Raw genomic sequence first — 18027 nt, forward strand, 5'->3', positions numbered from 1 at the left:
AGGCTGTGCTGCCTGAAGCTCTGAATTCTGAAGAAGCTGTTTTTGCTCAGGATGCCTTTCACTGCAGATATGTCACTAACAGGGGATTCTGCAGGAACATCAGGCGTTTTCCTTTGAATCGTTTAATGATGTTCATTCATGGCACCATCTGTAATGACTGGAATTAATTCATTTATAATTCAGGGTGGTATGCAGCTCAAAAAAAAAAATTGGCGATTTTTACCAGAAGCCAGCCAGCCTTCAAAAAGAAAACACAAACTGATGCATGTTAAGTGTGAACTAACTTGTCTTAATTGTGATTGTATGTATGCAGGCTTTGAGTTATTGGGGCAGGGCTGGAAAAGGTGGGTGAAGGGTGGGTGGGTGGGGTGGGGTGGGGGTGGGGGGTCCAGTGTTTTGCCCAGGGTGTCAAACCAGCCAGGACCGCCTCTGATTGTGGCAACAAGGCTTGTGCTATCCTAGGCACTTTAACATTAGGAGTTGGGTCATCTAGACCCCACAAGACAGTGCCCTGAACCTTTTTTCTTCAATGATTTGTGATCTTCACTGGTGTCCATGGATTAAATGAAATCCTCTTCACCTTTATCCACCTTTGTCATGGTAGGGAGAACACGTCAATGTAAGGGTGGGGTCATCCAAGATAGCACAAGGGTTAAGGGTTGAGCAAGACAAAAGAATCAAAGATAATCCATACAAGGAGTTATATAGGCTAGAGATGACACTGTAAGCTACAGTGGGGTCATAGGATAGCACAAGAGTTAAAACCTATGGTAGCTCCTCCCACACACAAGTTCCTGACAAAACAAAAGTGCAGAGACGATGATGTATGTATATGTGTGACACAAAAAAAGAAGAAAATTGTTTTTTTTTTCTTGGGAGAAACAACCCATATTGTGTCAGTTCAGGAGCTAACACAGAAAAATGGGTAACACACATCTTAAGAACATGGATATAAGTGTAAAAAAGATGTATCAAGTCATAAGCAGGGAAAAGTTTGGATGGTCCAGAAAAGGAAAAAAGGGAGGGGTGACCTATATTTTGGTTTGGGAAGTTCCAGTCCAAACTCTTCTTACATAAGATGTGATTTGCTTCTGTGAGTTATGCCGTTCAAAGGGAGGGATGTGGAAAAGGTTTGGAGGTGATCACAGAGAGAAAACTTCTGATGTGGTTCCATGATGTTGCAGAAGAGAACAAAGGCGTGTGCATATGCGTCCTTATAGACTGGGGGCCGCGTGAGGGGGAGAGTTTCCTCCTACAGTGTGGAACCAGCTCTCAGTCTGACAGCAGTAGCAGCAGCAGCAGAGGTCTCTTCCTACTCCCCCTGAACTGCAGTGAGAAGCCGCCAGGTAAGAAACTAGCGCGCACTGTCACGTGATGTGACAGCGACTTTAGGACTAAATAAAACAAGCGCAACTTTTTCCCAAGAAGATGGAATAACGCGTAAGAGGGGAGGACGGGGAAAGCAAAGGGAACAGCCGGCGGCGCGTTTGAGAGCCTGCAGAGACGTGCAGGATTATCAGCGCTGTTTAGGATCCGCCAACTCAGCAATCTTTTATTTTTTTAACAAAGTTGCCAGTTGCCGCGCATTTCGGTTTAGAGTGCGCCTTTACGCAGAGCTCTTGTGCGTGCCAAATTAAAGCTCAGGCTGTTGACGTGGCTCCTAAACTGGATCCAGGATAACTCCTAGATGTGCGTGTGTGTGCGCGCGCAGAGGGTTCAGTCACTGTCACAGCTCCTTGTTCACGCTTCTGTGCACATACTTTGAGATATATAAAACAATTAAACTACACGATAATGAAAGTGTCAGATTAACATGACAAGATTCATGTTTTCTGTTGCCATCAATTTAGAAAACCTTTTTTTTGTTTTTCTGTTGTGGTGCCAACACCAACAGAAGTGAAAGCTTTAATGTTGCAGGAGCATCACTTTTTACTGCAACACAGCCATCTACTTCCGGACTGTATCATCCACAAACAATTATTATTATTAGAGCCAATGTCAATGATGCTCTTCAAAAGTAAAAAGGTCGCAAGTCAGGTTTACTCTATTGTAGTTGATTGATAACACTAGATTTCCATCACAACCCCATTAATAGGAGTTAAAAGTATGGTTAAATAAAACTGTTTTCAGGGGTATTTTTTTTTCTCAGTGCGTAAGTAAATGTAACATTATGACTCATTATTGTAAAAAGACCAGTAAACCAAGGATTACCCTGTCAAACCCTCTGTGACCTCACAGCACTGATCTGGACTGACATCGCTCTTGAAAATAGATTTTCTATTTCCTTTTATTTGCTTTTTTATAGAGGGAGAGGAGTGTAGAGGACCTAGTCTGTTTCTTTTTATGTTGTATTTTTGTGACGTTTAGATTGCTGATAATGTAAACTATCCTACTGTGGAAAACTGTTGTAACCACAGTGTAAACAGGCAGAAGCCTTGTGGGACTCTTTTAAAACTCTAAAATGTAAATCTATCAGTGTCAGAAGAGTGTTTCTACAAAAAAAGCAAAAAAACAAACAAACAAGTTTCAAGCAGTTTCTTACATAAGCTTGGGCTGCACTATCCATTCTTCCTCCTTTCTTTACTGACTTGAAGTTTTAAGTGTGGGAAAAAAAGTATCTGATTAATCTGCATTCTCTTACCAAAAATTCAGTAAGCACAACCCTGTCCCCTGACATCTGGCTTACTGTATAAGTGAGACAAATCCAGATTATAACTGGAGCGGTCATATTTTACAGTAGTAGTCAGATAAAAATGTTGAGGCAGAGCTCCAGTCGTTTGTTTTCTCACATCCGTGCACCTATTATCTCACATCCTGTACACATTCATCATTCAAAAGAAGCCCTAGAGAATTTGTTTGGCTTCTCCTACGAATCTCATTCTTGTTCAGAACTGACCAACTTCCCCTTGAATTTTATGTCTTTTTGATTTTATGTTTACACAGAATATCGAAATAAACTATAATGTAAGAATAGATTGCATGGGGTCAAATCAGGATCAGCTTGAAGTGAGTGAAAAAACAGATTAAAATCAAGATCAAGTTTTAAATTGACCTTTTTTTCTTCAAATCTTCAATATTTCTTTCAAGTTTAAAATATAGTATTTCCAATTTTATGACTTTCTTTTTCAAAATCTTAATATGTCCTCCAATATTTTAAAAACACATTGTAAATGTTTATTGTCAAGTTAAAAAAAATTTAAGTTTCTTTTTTTATTTTATTTACACTGTTTTTTTTTTACTCTAAACTGATTCTGATTTGACCCCAAAAGACTGGATCTAAAAGAATCTCAAATATGGTTTTTAGAAAGAAAAAAAATTAAAGAAGATGAAGGGAAACGGTGTCTCCTCTGAATTTACTGTCAATCAAACTGTCAACATATCTGAAGCCTTCTGGTTATGGGTTTCAATAAAACCTTAAAATGATCAAATCTTTCAGCATTGCTGTCTAAAGCAAGAGCTCCTGTCATCTTTCTACAAGCCTTTTCCAGCCACGCAAAGACAAACACCCAAAATGAAACTGCTTTAGCAGAGCAGCTGTTAAGGTCCTTAGGGCTTTGTGAGTTAGACAAGCACTAACTGCAGTCTGATGGGTCATAGAGTTCATCGTGGACTTAAGAAATGAAGGGTTGTTCATCAGAAGAATAAAAAACCAGTACACATTGGAGCAGTGGATATGAAAAATATGCTCAAAATGAGTTTAAAATGTTTTCCAACTTAATGATGCCGTAACGGTTCTGTTGTTAAGTTTGTTTTTTTTGTTGTTTTGGTCATGTTCTTAGTTGTCCTTTGTCACACAAGGTTCAGGTTGTTCTTCCACAGCTGTCTTCATTTAGTCAACTACCCTGAGTGTATATAAGTTTCTGGTTCCTCAGTGTCAGGGCATCTGCTCTGCCCTGCCACAGATTTCTTTCTCCATGGTTTTGGCATGTTTCAGTTGTTGCATTAAATGTTTTAGTTTTGTCACTATGCCTGGTCTCCTGCATTTTGGGCCCTCCACCACCAGTTCCTGACTCATGCTTCAGATGGAACATCCGGAGTATCTGTTAAAAAGAAAACTAAAATTAGCCATCTGTTTTGTTTCCAATAAAACATCAGTAAAGCTGAGCTAGCACAAAAGCACCACTTGGGAACACAATGACATTTCAGAAAATCCCATTTCAGATGCAGCTATAGTAATTGCACTGCAGTGATAGAGAATCATTAGAGCTCTTGTAGATGAAGCTTCAAAAACGCCTCAATAAGCTGAAAACTGACTGCAGCACAAAAGAACATCTTTTTACTTCAAAAGTTTAATTTTATTAGGGGAATATATCAAATTAGTAAAATAAATTATGAGACTAACTCTGAACGTCCATGTTTTCACCATTTGGTTTGTGTTAAGTAAACACTGAGCATGTTTTTATTCATTTGTTTTGCTGACTGTTCTTAACAACAACAATAAAAGGATTAAGGGAGCCTCTGGGTGTTCCTCTAATTTCTTAAACCAAATTTGCCACATTACCCTCACTCTAAGGCACACTGGAATATACGGTGCGCCGTCAATGAATGGTCTTTTGTTTGACTTAAATAAGGCAAACCGAACCATGAGGCACATGAGGCAAAAATAGTTAAAATTATTTTTTTCAGCATGAAACTTCTTCTGCTTGCCTTAATTAGCGTAATCAACATATATTATGAAAATGGTTCATCTCACATATTTGCAACCCCCCCCCCCCCCCCCCCTGCATGTTTATATCACATAGATACTGTTCGGGTCAATTTGACCCGGCGGTCAAACTAGAGGTACAAGGATGTCTTATTATTATTAGTATTCCTTCATTTTCAGCTGTGAGACATATTTCACCCCAATCACACACATAGACACACACGCACACAAACACACGCACACAGGTGCATAGGTGTTATGACTTTTGACAGGAACCATTTATGTTCTCGTGGGAAAACTCAACCCACATTCAGTGGACACTCAACAGGGGGAGGGGCAAAACATATAAAAGATTCTCTGCATGGGAGTCCTTCCAACATTAAACTCTGTCAGGCAGACCTTTACAAAATGAGCAGCAGAAGCAGAAAGATGACAGTCCAGGAGGCTCTGGAAGTCATCACTGATCATGATCAGAAGAAGACTATCTTGAACTAAATTCTGATTCTAATGATTCTGATTTTGAACCAGATGAGGGAATTGCTATTTGTGTTCCTCCAAGCAAGACATTCATATCAAAGAAGGGTGAAATACATTGCTCTTCATCCTCAAATATGCGTCAGACAAACCAGTCTGCAGAAAACATGATAAACACAGTGCTAGAGCCCACTAGGATGGCAGTGACTCATGTGACCATGTCAATTCAACTCAATTTAATTGAATTTTATTTGTACAGCCCAAATTCACAACAACAATCGTCTCGATGGGCTTCATTTCAGTAATTGAAAAAGTAAAACATAAAAACAAAAGGATCATGAATACATAGAATTCAATAGGAGAATACTAAATTGAGATAACTAAACCGACTAAACAAAACTGGCATCCCTGCCCTTAGACACTCCTTCGCGGTAAGGAAAAACTCCTAATAAAAAAAAAAAAAAACGAATTCCGGAAAAAAGGAAGAAACCTCAGGGGTGTACACATGAAGGAGGGATCCTCCCCCAGGATGGACAGGCGATGTAGAACTCATAGAGAAGCATTAATTTATGTAACGCTACAACTACATATTTAAAGTCCAGCAGACGAGCTTCATCCAGATGGAGTTGGGGGGACGGCCGGGGGGAAATAAATCTGATCACTAAACAGTCTCTGTGTCTTCCATGCATTTTTATGAGAAATATAAATGTATCTGCTGTTAATCAAGGTATTGTTAGCATCTGTCAGCATGTTTTTGAATGACTGAGTTGGTTTGTGTTTATATGCATTCATGTTTTAATGGAAATTGTAGTAGCAAAATTTTGTTTTTTCGATATCTCTAAAATTTCGATAAAGTTTTGCACGTAACGGACTGAAGTCTTCCATGAACTGTAAATGAGATACATTCAATGGTTCCTTGTAGCGATGAGGCCAAACTCTTTAGGCAGTAGCTCCTTCCTCACACAGCAGGTCAAGTTTATGAACACATTTTTGGACAAGTATCGAACAGACAATTTGGTGAGCATCAAAATAAAGGCAGCGGACACGAACTTGACACACAAATTGCGTTAGGTGTGAACTTAGCATAAGGCAGCAGAGTGGACATCAGTGTGTGACTGTGAGTGCGCAAGGGTGAATGGGACTGTGGTTAAGTCCTTTGGGCCTCCGGGGAAGTAAAAAAAAATTTACCATTTGAAATATTTTGTGATGTTTCTGTAATTTTATTTGGAAAGACAATACATGAAGAACATTAAACTCCACTGGCCCTTCTGACATTTTATTTGAAAAGTTGTTTGTGTTTAGTTGAAACTGCTTTTATGTCTGTGGTCTTTCATCAGAGATTTGGAAAGCACAAAACTTGCAGAATTTCTAGTTTTTCTTCTCTGACATCTAACCAGTGTTCCACAGGAATGTTGAAAGTTGCAGTGTGTACTAGGAGACAATAATTACCCAAAAAGTTGGAGGTTTTGGCTTGCTTTCCTGCTAGAAGTTGAAGAAAGCAGTTCTGCACTTTTCTAAAATTAATCCATACTAAACGTTTTCTTCAGTGAATTTTGACGACTTTTTAACATTTTGTTTGCTTTAGGTTGTGACAGCCATGTTGGCGGGATGTTTTCGTCTGCTGTTGCTCCTTCCTCTGGCTTGCAGCATCCCCTCCCTCTCCAGACCCCCTACCAGAATGTGCAGACGGTGCTGCGACAACATGGAACCTTCAACCCCAGCTAATTATCAAATACCTGAAGTTAAAACCATCATCAACATGACCATTCTTAAAGGTACCACAGCATAAGCTTACACTTAAAAAACATGCCTACTTTTCAGTTCTGCTTCTGCATTTTAACCCTTGTGCTTATCTTAGATGGTGGAAAAATTTCATGTAATCCATGGACACCAATGAAGATCACAAATCAGTAAAGAAAAAAGGTTCAGCACACTGTCTAGTGGGTCTAGATGACCCAACTCCCAATGTTAAAGTGCCTAGGATAGCACAAGGGTTACATAAATCAACACAGGAATTAAGATCTTTTCACGGATCATATTTAGAAGATAATCCAGGGTTTGGATGCGGCTGAGTGAAGCATTTCATGCCTTATTATTATCTTTGACTACATTCATGATTACATGAATATAACTACATTTCCTTAATCACTGTCTTTGCCATAAATCTGTATGCCTTCTCAATCAGAAGTGAGGTCATGTTGCAAAAATCCAGCTAAATACATATTTGCAATGCAAAAAAGCAATGAAAATAATATTTTCAAATAGCCTATTTTCATCATTGTGTTGACATTCAGAAAGGGAAGTGTCTGGGATTATTTCAAAATTACAAACCCCAGAAACATTCTGTTTGACAACGGAGTTCATTTTGCAAAAAAATTCCCATTCTTTGTGGAAAAGTGTATGTATAAACACTTGTTAAATGCGAGTTAAACATTTAAATCTGCTGGAAAAGTAAATGACTTAAAGTCAGATATTTAGCACTTAAACTTAATGATTGGGAGTTCAATTTTTTAGACACATATGTAGGTCTCTGTTGTTAAAAAGACAACTGGAAAAGGACAAGCATGAGTTCTTTAAGGCACTTTAATAAAATGTGAAGTGTACTTAATGTTGGAGATGTAAGTTGACAGACCCTTTCAACAAGAAAGAGAGCGTTTGGGTGAAGAGAACTGCTATCAGAACAAAAACATCTTTTAGCAGTCTTCCAGAATAGCTTTTTTTGTTCTATATTTTTAACAACAGTTCCTCAGTAAAGTCTTCAGTGCTTACAATTATTTACAACACATTTTAGTGAAACCTTAAAGAAATGTTTGTACAAAGTACTAAATGTTTGTTGTATCTCTCTAAATGTAAACAGAGTGGGAATAATGCAACGGATGAGCCAAGGACAAATGTAAAGCAACGATTGTCGTTGGCAGGTTTTGAATAAGCTGGACCCAAATGCAGACTGGAAACAGATTTATTGAAAAGGTGGGGGGGAGAACTGGCAGAAGATCCGGAAGGAGAGGCTTGACAGCTTAGTTTTGGAGTCCGACTAGGCTTGGAAAGGCTGAGGAAGGTCTTGATTTGCTTGGCTTGGAGTGGCTTGGCTTGGGTTTGAGCTGCTTGGCTTGGCTAGACTTGGTGTGGTGCTGCTTAGCTTGACCTGGCTTGGCTTGGTCTTGAGCTGCTTGGCTTGGCTTGGCTTTGCTTTGCTTGGTTTTGAGCTGCTTGGCTTGGCTTGGCTTTAACCAGCAGGGATCAGTGGTCTTTTCCATAGAAGAGAACAGATGAACCGACAATGGCCGGAGGGAGTGAAGGACTTATAAAGGCAGACTAAATAGATGTAGAACAGGAGCGGGAACCTAAGGCAGGTGTGCGAGGGCGGCCTCGACACCTGACAGTCGTGTTATCAAACAGAAAAAAAGTGTTACTTGTTAGAACATTTATTTTAACACAGCTGAAAATGCTTCTTACAGGCTTTTCTGTGTCTGATTAGACGGCAACCTCCCAGTACTGTTGTGATGTCATCCTAAAAGCTACCTTGTAGTTTCCTTAACAGAATTCCTGTTAAAACAACGCCATTACACCATGACGATAAGACCCAGCAACTCATTAAAAAGTGCTCATGCTGGCTCATAAAAAAAACTTTTAATCTGAAACACAGTGCTTCTCACTGTTTTCCCGACAATCTATAAGTCATAAAGGCTTATCAGCATGCCTTCATAGCTGTCTTCTTGCTGGTAACCGATTTGCACCATGCCTCAGCCAGACCACGGCAGCAAGTAAAAAGTGTTGTGCCTGATGTTGATACAGGTGTTCAAAACTGGTCAGCGACATGTAAAATGTATTTAAGTGAACTAACCCGACAAGGATTGCAAAGCGCAAGACTTCCATAATTTCTGCAGATGGTTGCTTTGCCCCGCCCTTGTTATGTCTGGCCAATGACTGTAGAGATCTTTAGTCACATGGTTTTGCTTACAAGCTTTGGTACGAAATAGGATAGTCCGGTTGACAGCAGTCTGAACACAGATCAAATAACAGGTTCAGAACAGATTTTTCCAGTCTTAATACACCCTTTGTTTTCCTAAGCTGGCATCTGGCTCAAAATTGGCTGGATAGCTCCAATACTGATCTCCATTTCTGTTGCATGAGTAATGTTTGGTTGGGGTTGTCCCACCCGCAACCCAGAAAGAATTTGTTTTTTTTTTTTTTTTTTTTTTTTAACTTGTCCTGTCCAACAGCTAGGCAGGCAGATGAAAGCTGAGGGCCTCTTGTGTTGGACATATTTTACTTTAACAATAGGGGTTATTAATCTTCAGACAAACCAAAGGTATGACTGAATAAACCCCTTTTGTAATTGAGGCCAAGCTTTATTCATTTCAACCATGTTTGAAAATCTTTGGTGTTGGACCGGACGGAAAAGGAAAGAAGGGAAGAAGAGGGAGGGATGTCGGGGGGGGGGGGGGGGGGGGGGGGGGGGATAGTGAGAGGGGGGGGGTAAGACCATGAAGCAGCATAGAGCAGACAGGTTTACTGGTTGTTTATCATTACGGTACGGTTCAAATGTAGTACAAAAAGGGCGGGGCCTGTTCACACACACTCAAATATTATCAACACACCTGCTAGCTGCAAAAAATGTCCACATGTCAACATGTACACAAAACATATAGTGTTCACGAACGCATACCTATGCCTTTAAACCAACTAGTGTGAAATATTTCATTCATTCTATCACGCAAACTAAGTGCAAAGGTGAGCTAACACCTGTGCTCAGGTGACTGTTAATGTTCTTCTAAAATGGATGGTGGAATGTGAAAAGAAGGAGGAGGATCGCCCAGCCACCCCCACACCCAGACCCCCGCCACAGCAGCAGCGGCAGCCGGAATTCCCCCAACGCCACACGGGAACAGGCAGGGAACGACCGCCCCCCGGGCGACCAAGACCGCCACCCAGGCCAGGGCCAGCAGGACCGCCGCGAGGCCCCCAGAGCCAGAGAGCAGGGAGGCGCGGAGGGAAAGAGAGCGCCGCCCCAGCCCAGCCAGGAAAGCAGCCCCCCCGCCGCGCCGGTAGAGCCCAACGCAGGGCCCCACCGGAGAAGGACGCCCACAGCCCCAGACGAGCACCCCACCACCACCCAGAAAGAATTTCTAATCAACTACTGCTGCTCTGCAAAATGTGTGTCCTAGAAAACAACACTATTATTTTATTTTGGCAGAAAAATGGCATTATCATAATTTAAAAGACAGCTGGGAACGCTTTTACAGTAGATGTCAAGACGATTGGAAAGGGACTTTAAGGTTGTTAGTTGCCTAAAATCAAACAAAGCCTTTTTTAGGGTTAAATAATTATTATTTGCTTACATACTAATATGATTGTCTCAGTTGTATCTTTCAGTAAGAAAACAATGACATGAAAAGTTCTGATTATACAAGATATGATGTTCCTGTTCTTCCCGATGAAACGACCCACGTTCATGTCTGCAACCTTCAGTTTTCAATGAAAAGAGGCTCCATGCACTGTGAAGACAGAACTCCTCTGTGACAGACAGATTCTCCTTCTGCAGAGGTCTAACAAAATTCTAATTTCCTGTGTGGTGCCTCTCTTTGTTAAGGAAAAGTCAAAACCTTAACAGCCTTTACCCTGTCCTTAAATAATACTCACAACCAAAAGTGTTTCTGATGTAATACAATTAAACACATATAGATATACAATCAATAACAGCACTTAAAATGAACTACAGGTCCTTCACTTATTAGTTATGTAATAGAAAAGGAAGATGTTTGGCTAAATCAGCTTAATATTCTCCCAGTGAGGCCTTTCCTGCAGGCAGTGACCCTAGGTAGACAATGTGGAACACAAACAGAGATGATGTATATTAGTGGAACTGTGTTGTTTTCCATCATATTGACTGTCAAGTGGACACAACCAGTTCAAGGGGTGAAAAAAGACATGTAAGGGATTAAGAAAAAAACTAGAATTTTTTAATGGCATAGTTTGCAAAACAATTTGTGTGAACATGTGGTTCTAATATTAGTTTCTTTGGCTGCCAAGTCAGCCAGAGCAGCTGTATCCTTGTGTCATAACTCTGTGGCTTCATATTTGAGTTATTTGATGCCAAGTCTGCTACAACCCTCATTTAACCCTCAAACCAGTACAAGATGGATGAATCCATGCCTTACTTGTATTTCTTGCAAGCATGAATGCTTGGCTGCCCAAAAACAGGGTTTAAGAGATGGGGCTTGTTTGTGTCACAGAAGACATTTATTTGGTTCACATAAAAAGTACAAAGTTTTACCAACATGAAAACTCAACCAAAGCTTGGCTTAAATGGAATTTGTAACAAGTATCTTTTTGTGTATAGTAGATAAGACCAGAGTGTAGCACAACAAAAAACAAACAAACACATACAATCCTAACTGCAAAAATTGTTTCCGCAATAAAGACAAAAAATCAGCCCTCCAAAAAGGTCCAAAAAGTCCTCAAAGGAATGGAACAAGCCCAAACTAACATGACCAGTGTGTAGAAAAAAGCAAAATACATAGAAAAACATATGCAGTTCTAACCCAAAAATGTCTATATTGTTTCTGCTTTGTTTCAGTATTATTATTCTTCTTTCTTTCTTCCGCTTTGAGCCAAAATTTGACCCCCGCCACATACTCGAAAAGTCACCAAAATTTGCACACACCTCGGATAAATTGAAAATGAATTTTTGGTAAAGTAAACGACCGCATCCCCCCCCCCCCCCCCCCCCCCCCCAGACGATGACAACACAGTGAGTGATGTTGCAAAAAAAATGAATGGGCCGAGAATCACAAATGGGGCCCAAAAAATACATTTCAAAATACATTTATGAAGCCAAAACAAACTTCTCTGGGATATCTCAAAGAAGTTTTGAATTCATTATGGGATGGCCATACGCCATTTTGTGGAGAACTCTGAGAATTGGCGATTTTCGTTATTTTCGACAGCATGGGAATTCGACATTTTTGTCGAAATTTCACACACACTAGCTCGAGTCTAAAACACCACAGAAGTTTCATGACCTTTGATCTTGGAATGAGGCCGCTATCTTGAATTTTAAAAAAACAGCACCTTTAGTACCAGATGAAAACAAAAACTCGTCCTAGGGATTTTTATCGATCGTCTCGTATGTAATTGCAAATCCGATCGGGCAGCTTTGTATAGTATCCGTGAAAAAAAGTGAACATTTTTTGTCCAATTGTAAGTTTTTTGTATAATCTCTTCTGCTTCTGGAAACTGCCAAATGATTATCATTTCAGCAGTAAAGTTTCGGTCATCCCCCCAAAAAATGACAAAGATAAATCATGTAATTATGATCCAGCAGACAGGAAAATCATAGGAGGAGGGACGGAATTAAAGCCGAGACAATCTTTTTCAAAATAAAACAATACATTTAGAGTCTTTATATCACCGTTTGGTGAATTTAAGATAGTTTTTTAAGTTCTACTAAATGGACAGCACTTTAAGAAAATGAATAATAGGGCTTGCAGATGGACCAGAACTGGTCAGTATGCTTTGTGTCACAATCCTGCCATGTAGGATTGGGCCTCACAAACAATTAGTGGTATTAAAAGGCTATATGAGGTCTGGGCTTTGAAAAAAAAAAGTATTGCCTGCAATTTTCACAGTGCATTTTCTTTATGTGGCACAAAAAAAAAGACCTGGAGATATTTGCATGTGCACCAAAGTGTGCAGAGAAAGCCTGCAGAATTCATTAAAATCCTGTGTAAAAACCCTTTGCTATCTAACAAAAAAAATGTTCTTTTAGTAGTAATATCTGTGCAATATTTTGTAATTTAAGGCCTTCTCCCTGCTTGATAACAAATATGCATACATGTACAATATTAGCCTTAGTGCTACATTGTCTTTAAAAAGTCTGCAAAAATGCTTAACTTTTTTTTTGCTTTCCTGTCATGTTTTGACACGTTTAACCACGATGCCCTGCAAATGCCTTAAGGGAAGAGAAAGAGAGAAAGAGTCTTTAGTCACTGAGCAGGTGGGATGAGCTGGCTTTGGCAATGTGAGGTGTCTGTTGTCTCAGTACTTTTACCTGAGCATTATGTCGTCAGCTATTTACGTTACTTTACATTGCTAAAGATTTTTTCAAGCAGGTCAAAAACAAAAGCATGAGCAAAAACCTTTTGAAGGCCAAGCAACTATTATTAGATTAGTTTAATAAAACACTATCCGGCTTCATCATTTGAGTGGGGAAACATTTTAAGAAGTATTCTTCAAGAAAGAATACTTCAAGTCCAGATGCCATGACTCAACTTCAAGGCAACATCATCTGGATAAATGAGAACCTTTATCGACATAAGATTCAAAACTTGACAAATGGGTAAAAAGGGGGAAACAAACGAGGGGATTTAAAGCAGTTTGTTTTGTCCAAAACATCTTCTAGGTTTCTTAAAACTGAGGGTAAAGTGGGGTTAGGTGCCTTACCCAAAAATTCATTGCCTTTGAATTCTGGGATTTGAATCCCCCAACCAGACATCACTGAGCTACAGTGTCCTCCCTGGGCCAAGTTACAACTACTGTGAATTGTTATGGTAGATGGGAGATGAAAAGCAATCCCAACTAATGAAAAGCTGCCAACATGATGAAGATAAATATAAAGGTACTTTAGGACAGGGGTGTCCAAACTTATAGCAGGACAGAGTTGGTGAGATGAAAATGCATAACGGTCAACCATTCAGCCTGCCTTCTTTGGACTTTTGTAACAACATCAAATACAATGTTAATTCAATGAAATTTGCAATGGAATGATTTTTATTTCTTCATATAGAAGAGAAAGAAATCTGAATACATTTTTCACCAAAATTACTGTGAATTTCATATTTAAATACCAGAAATAAAATACAGACTGTCTTAAAAAAATATATTTTGTCAACAATAAATCTGGATTCATGTGAAATGCAATAAATTATTCAGTATTGAATGCTTACTGTAAATTTCTACATTTAAGTCATGTGAACAGGAACACAAATAGTTATTATATTTAGAATTAAAAGCCACTATGTCTTTGATCACAGACACATATAAATTGGTTATTTTTGTTTGAACCATAAGGCCCTGAAGGTTAAGTAGTCACAGGTTGTTGCCACAGATTTACAACAGCCTATAATGTAAATAACAATTAAGAAAATAGACACAGAGTTCTTAGAAGGTCTAGCAAGGTTTCTTTTAGGAATCCTCCTGGAAAAGAGCAGGAGAGGACCAGAAGGAAGCCTTGCAGAGGAACAGCTTAGGCCAAGAGTGTCCAAATGTTTTGCAAAGATGGCCCGATTTGGTGAGGTGAAGCTACGTGGGTTGCAACTTAAGTCTCATGGGTCACGACTCAAATTTACAGCAGTTAGCTGTGACCATAAAATTACATCGAAGCTTTGGTGAACTGACTCTGTGACCCGCAACACACAGACAGGAGTCAACAGAGACACTGGAAGTAGGTCAGAACTGTTTACAGCACCAGTCCCTGCTGGGTTTATGACGTGCAAGATGTCGCACAAGTGAGTGATTTAGTCTTGGCCTCACACAGTTCCTATTAAGGTTCATAACAGAGAATGTCTTCTTGCACAAGTATGTGGAGCCAAATTAGCTCAGCATTTTCATTGCAAATGTTCAGATTTGTTGAAACCTGCCTTTATCCAGCTGGCAGTAAAAGTTGATCAGATAGAACTGTTGGTGTTGACTGTGACACTCAACGTCACACTGCAGCTCAAGGAGCTCCATGTGCAGGTGGTCTGGAGCGACATTGGGGTGCACGGACAAAGTGTCCATTCTTTTAAAAATATGAGCGATATTGGATGCGTCGGTCCGCTCCTTTTGCCTCCAACTCTCTTAACATCGGATAAAGTGCCTTCAATTCTCCGGACCACAGTGTTCCGAGCCAGGCAACCATTAGCAAACTCCTGCTACTTTTAGGAAAAATGTTCTCCTTTATTTTCATTGCACAGTCTTTAATAAATTCTCCATCGATAAAAGGTCTGCCGTGCTTTGACTCACGGGTTCTTGTGAAAAACTCTGCTGTGCCGTGAGAACACTTTAAGTTGCTTCAATTTTTCACACACTCCGCTCCAGTTTGTCAAAGGTAGCAAGTCTCGTCTGGTAATGCTTCTATCAGGTTTCTCAAAAACAGCCATGGTCCCTTGGCATATTAGCCAGGCACAGTTGTTTTGTGTTTCAATAAAGAATACGTCAATTTCTACTAGGTCTGGAAGCAGCTGCCATCATTGTCAGCCAATCACAATCAAGCAATTGTACACACAGTACTTAGAAAGGGCTGGGGGCCGCAGATTATTGATTTTATGACATGAGCCAAATGCGGTCTGCGGCACAGACTTTGGACATACCTTGCTTCGGTTTTCTGATGGAGACTGACTGGCTGGTTGTTCGGTGTGCTGTGTGTAGGACGGGTTTATGGAAAGTCAGGGTTTGATTCCCAGGGGGCATGATGAGCTTCATCCAGTGTGGTTCCCTGGGCTTTGTTGCCCAAATGTTGCACTAGTCTTCCTGTGCTGGTCCCCAGCCCAGTCATAGTACAAGGTTGTGTCAGGAAGGGCATCCGTTGCATCCACCTATGCAAATCAATGAAAGCTGATTTGCTTTGGCGACCCCTAAAGGTCTGCTGAAGGGTGAATGGGGGACAACGGGAAAGTTGAACAACAAGTACAGTGGAGGATATTGAGGATCAGGGTCAAACAGCCCGTACCTAATAAATGTCAGCGATGAAGACAGACAACAGGCTGCAAATAAAAACAGCTGATTTAATAAAGTAATCCCTAAAGAAAAAAAAGTAAAATATTGGAAAAACGTGGATTTTTTAGCAACATGCAGCTACTAATAAAATTCTCTTTATAGAAACTATTATTAGTGAATTTTGAATATGTGAAAGGATGTCAGAGTGCATCCAAAAATTTTACTTCAGTAGAGGGTTGACAAACTTACTTTTATAGATCATTCCTTCATGTTGTCCTGTTGTTTTGAATGTCTAGTTCAACTTATTTTTGTATTTTTCCAGGTGATAAAGGTGACAAAGGGGACAAAGGTACTCCTGGAAAGCCAGGTTTAGAGGGCCCTCCTGGCCACCGAGGAGCTATTGGCCTTAAAGGTAGCAAAGGTCAGGCAGGTGCCCCTGGAGACGCCTGCAAGATCCCTTCTTCTTCTTTCTCAGTTGGCCGGCGCAAGGCCCTTCACAGCGTGGATTACTACCAGGCCCTAGTGTTCGACACAGTTTTCGTAAATCTCCACGAACACTTTAACATGTTCAAAGGTAAATTCTACTGCTACGTGCCCGGTATCTACTTCTTCAATGTCAACATCCATACCTGGAATTTTAAGGAGACTTACCTCCATTTGATGCACAATGACAAGGAGCAGGTGATTCTCTATGCTCAGCCCAGTGAGAGGTCCATTATGCAGAGTCAGAGCGTCATGTTCAATCTAGCTCTGAATGATGAGGTCTGGGTTCGACTCTACAAAAGAGAGAGGGAAAACGCCATTTACAGTGATGATGTGGATGTTTACATCACTTTCAATGGATACCTGGTGGCTCCTAGCATCCAGTGAAACAGAGAAGGTTGTAATTTTCCTTCTGTCTTTATTTCTTTATACTTTTTGTCTCCACGCACACAGCTCTGTAAAGAACCACAATCAAAAAGGAGGAAATTGCAACTTTTTCAAGAGAGGTGCTTTTTTTATGAAAATAAACAGAAACAAACAGCAGGAGAAATGCTTTCTTTGCACTAAAATTATATTTTTAAAAAACGTTATTTTCCTTCCACTGTATTTTTATTCTGCCTTTGGCTTTTGAGGAAAACCATGGTTGCATCACTCATATGGAATTAAATTAGAGCAATCGCATTTAGGTGGTTGCAAAGTAGCTGTGAGGCTAAGACCAATGTTTTTGTCTGAAATCAATGTTTCTCTGCTTTATCACAGAAAGCTTAAAAAGGTCAGTTCATCCAAATTACAGACAAAATATATTGTTTTGTTCTTGCTCTGCATTGCTCATGCTAATTGTTTAGATCTATGAGGCTTAGTGCTGCAGCAAATTTTTCCAGTGGTACATCATATTATTGAGGGAAATTTCCTCTGCTATGACGATGCCCTTGGAGCCACAGAAAAAAAGCAGCTTTGTGGATCCATGAAACAGGAAATATGGATTCAGCTTGCACATCTGTCTGTCTGGTGGCAAATTATCTACACACAAGTCATTTAAAATATTTAGTTATTTTTAAAAAACATTGAAAAAACTAGTAAGCCAAGAAAAATGCATTTAAAGTCAGTTTGCTTGCATATGTAGGGTTTGCAAGTACACCGATAGTCAACCTGATAATGATTTGAATAAAATCCTGCAATTTAATTCAATAAAGCAACGCTCAAAACTTCAATTTTTATCTATTTCCTATGAGAATGTGTCTGATGAACTAAACATCAACCTGAAAGCTTTCACAGTTATCCTGAGAAAGCAGTTATCCTGCTGAACTGGCTTTTTAATAAAGTACGCAGAACTTGAAAATCAGAGGATTTCCTCCAATAAACTCATTTATCTAAAATTACTAAGTTAGGCAAGAACCTATACTATAAGGAATATTTTAATAATTTGGGGGAATTGTCCAGTTTTAAGCAATCAAGTGAAGTGTAAGAACAAAGGTGCTATGTTGGCCAAACATCCATCAGGGTTTTAACATTTAATTATCAAGTATTTTTACAAAGGGACAAACTGCAGAGCAGTTTTGTAAATATTTGTACATTAAATGTCTTTATTAGCTTTTAGACCTTTGAAGCTGTTGTTGCTGCGCAGTGTGTATTTCACTTTTTGACTCTGCTTGCCACTTTTCGTTGTCTGCAGAATTCTTGATAATAAAAGTTTGAAAGTCATCAGCCATTAAATGTACAAAAGAGAG

General features: G+C 39.7%; 1 protein-coding gene across 1 annotated transcript; it reads left to right on the plus strand.

The window, feature by feature from the left end:
- Positions 1-1006: 1006 nt before the first annotated feature.
- Positions 1007-18017, plus strand: c1qtnf6 (C1q and TNF related 6). Its single transcript, XM_020704896.2, has 3 exons — positions 1007-1346; positions 6705-6894; positions 16140-18017. Exons 2-3 carry the CDS (start codon positions 6717-6719, stop codon positions 16685-16687), a joined length of 726 nt encoding a protein of 241 aa, XP_020560555.1. The 5' UTR covers positions 1007-1346; positions 6705-6716; the 3' UTR covers positions 16688-18017.
- Positions 18018-18027: the final 10 nt, after the last annotated feature.

This window comes from Oryzias latipes, chromosome 1 (assembly GCF_002234675.1).
Source record: "Oryzias latipes chromosome 1, ASM223467v1".
In the NCBI taxonomy this organism is placed as follows: Eukaryota; Metazoa; Chordata; class Actinopteri; order Beloniformes; family Adrianichthyidae; genus Oryzias; species Oryzias latipes.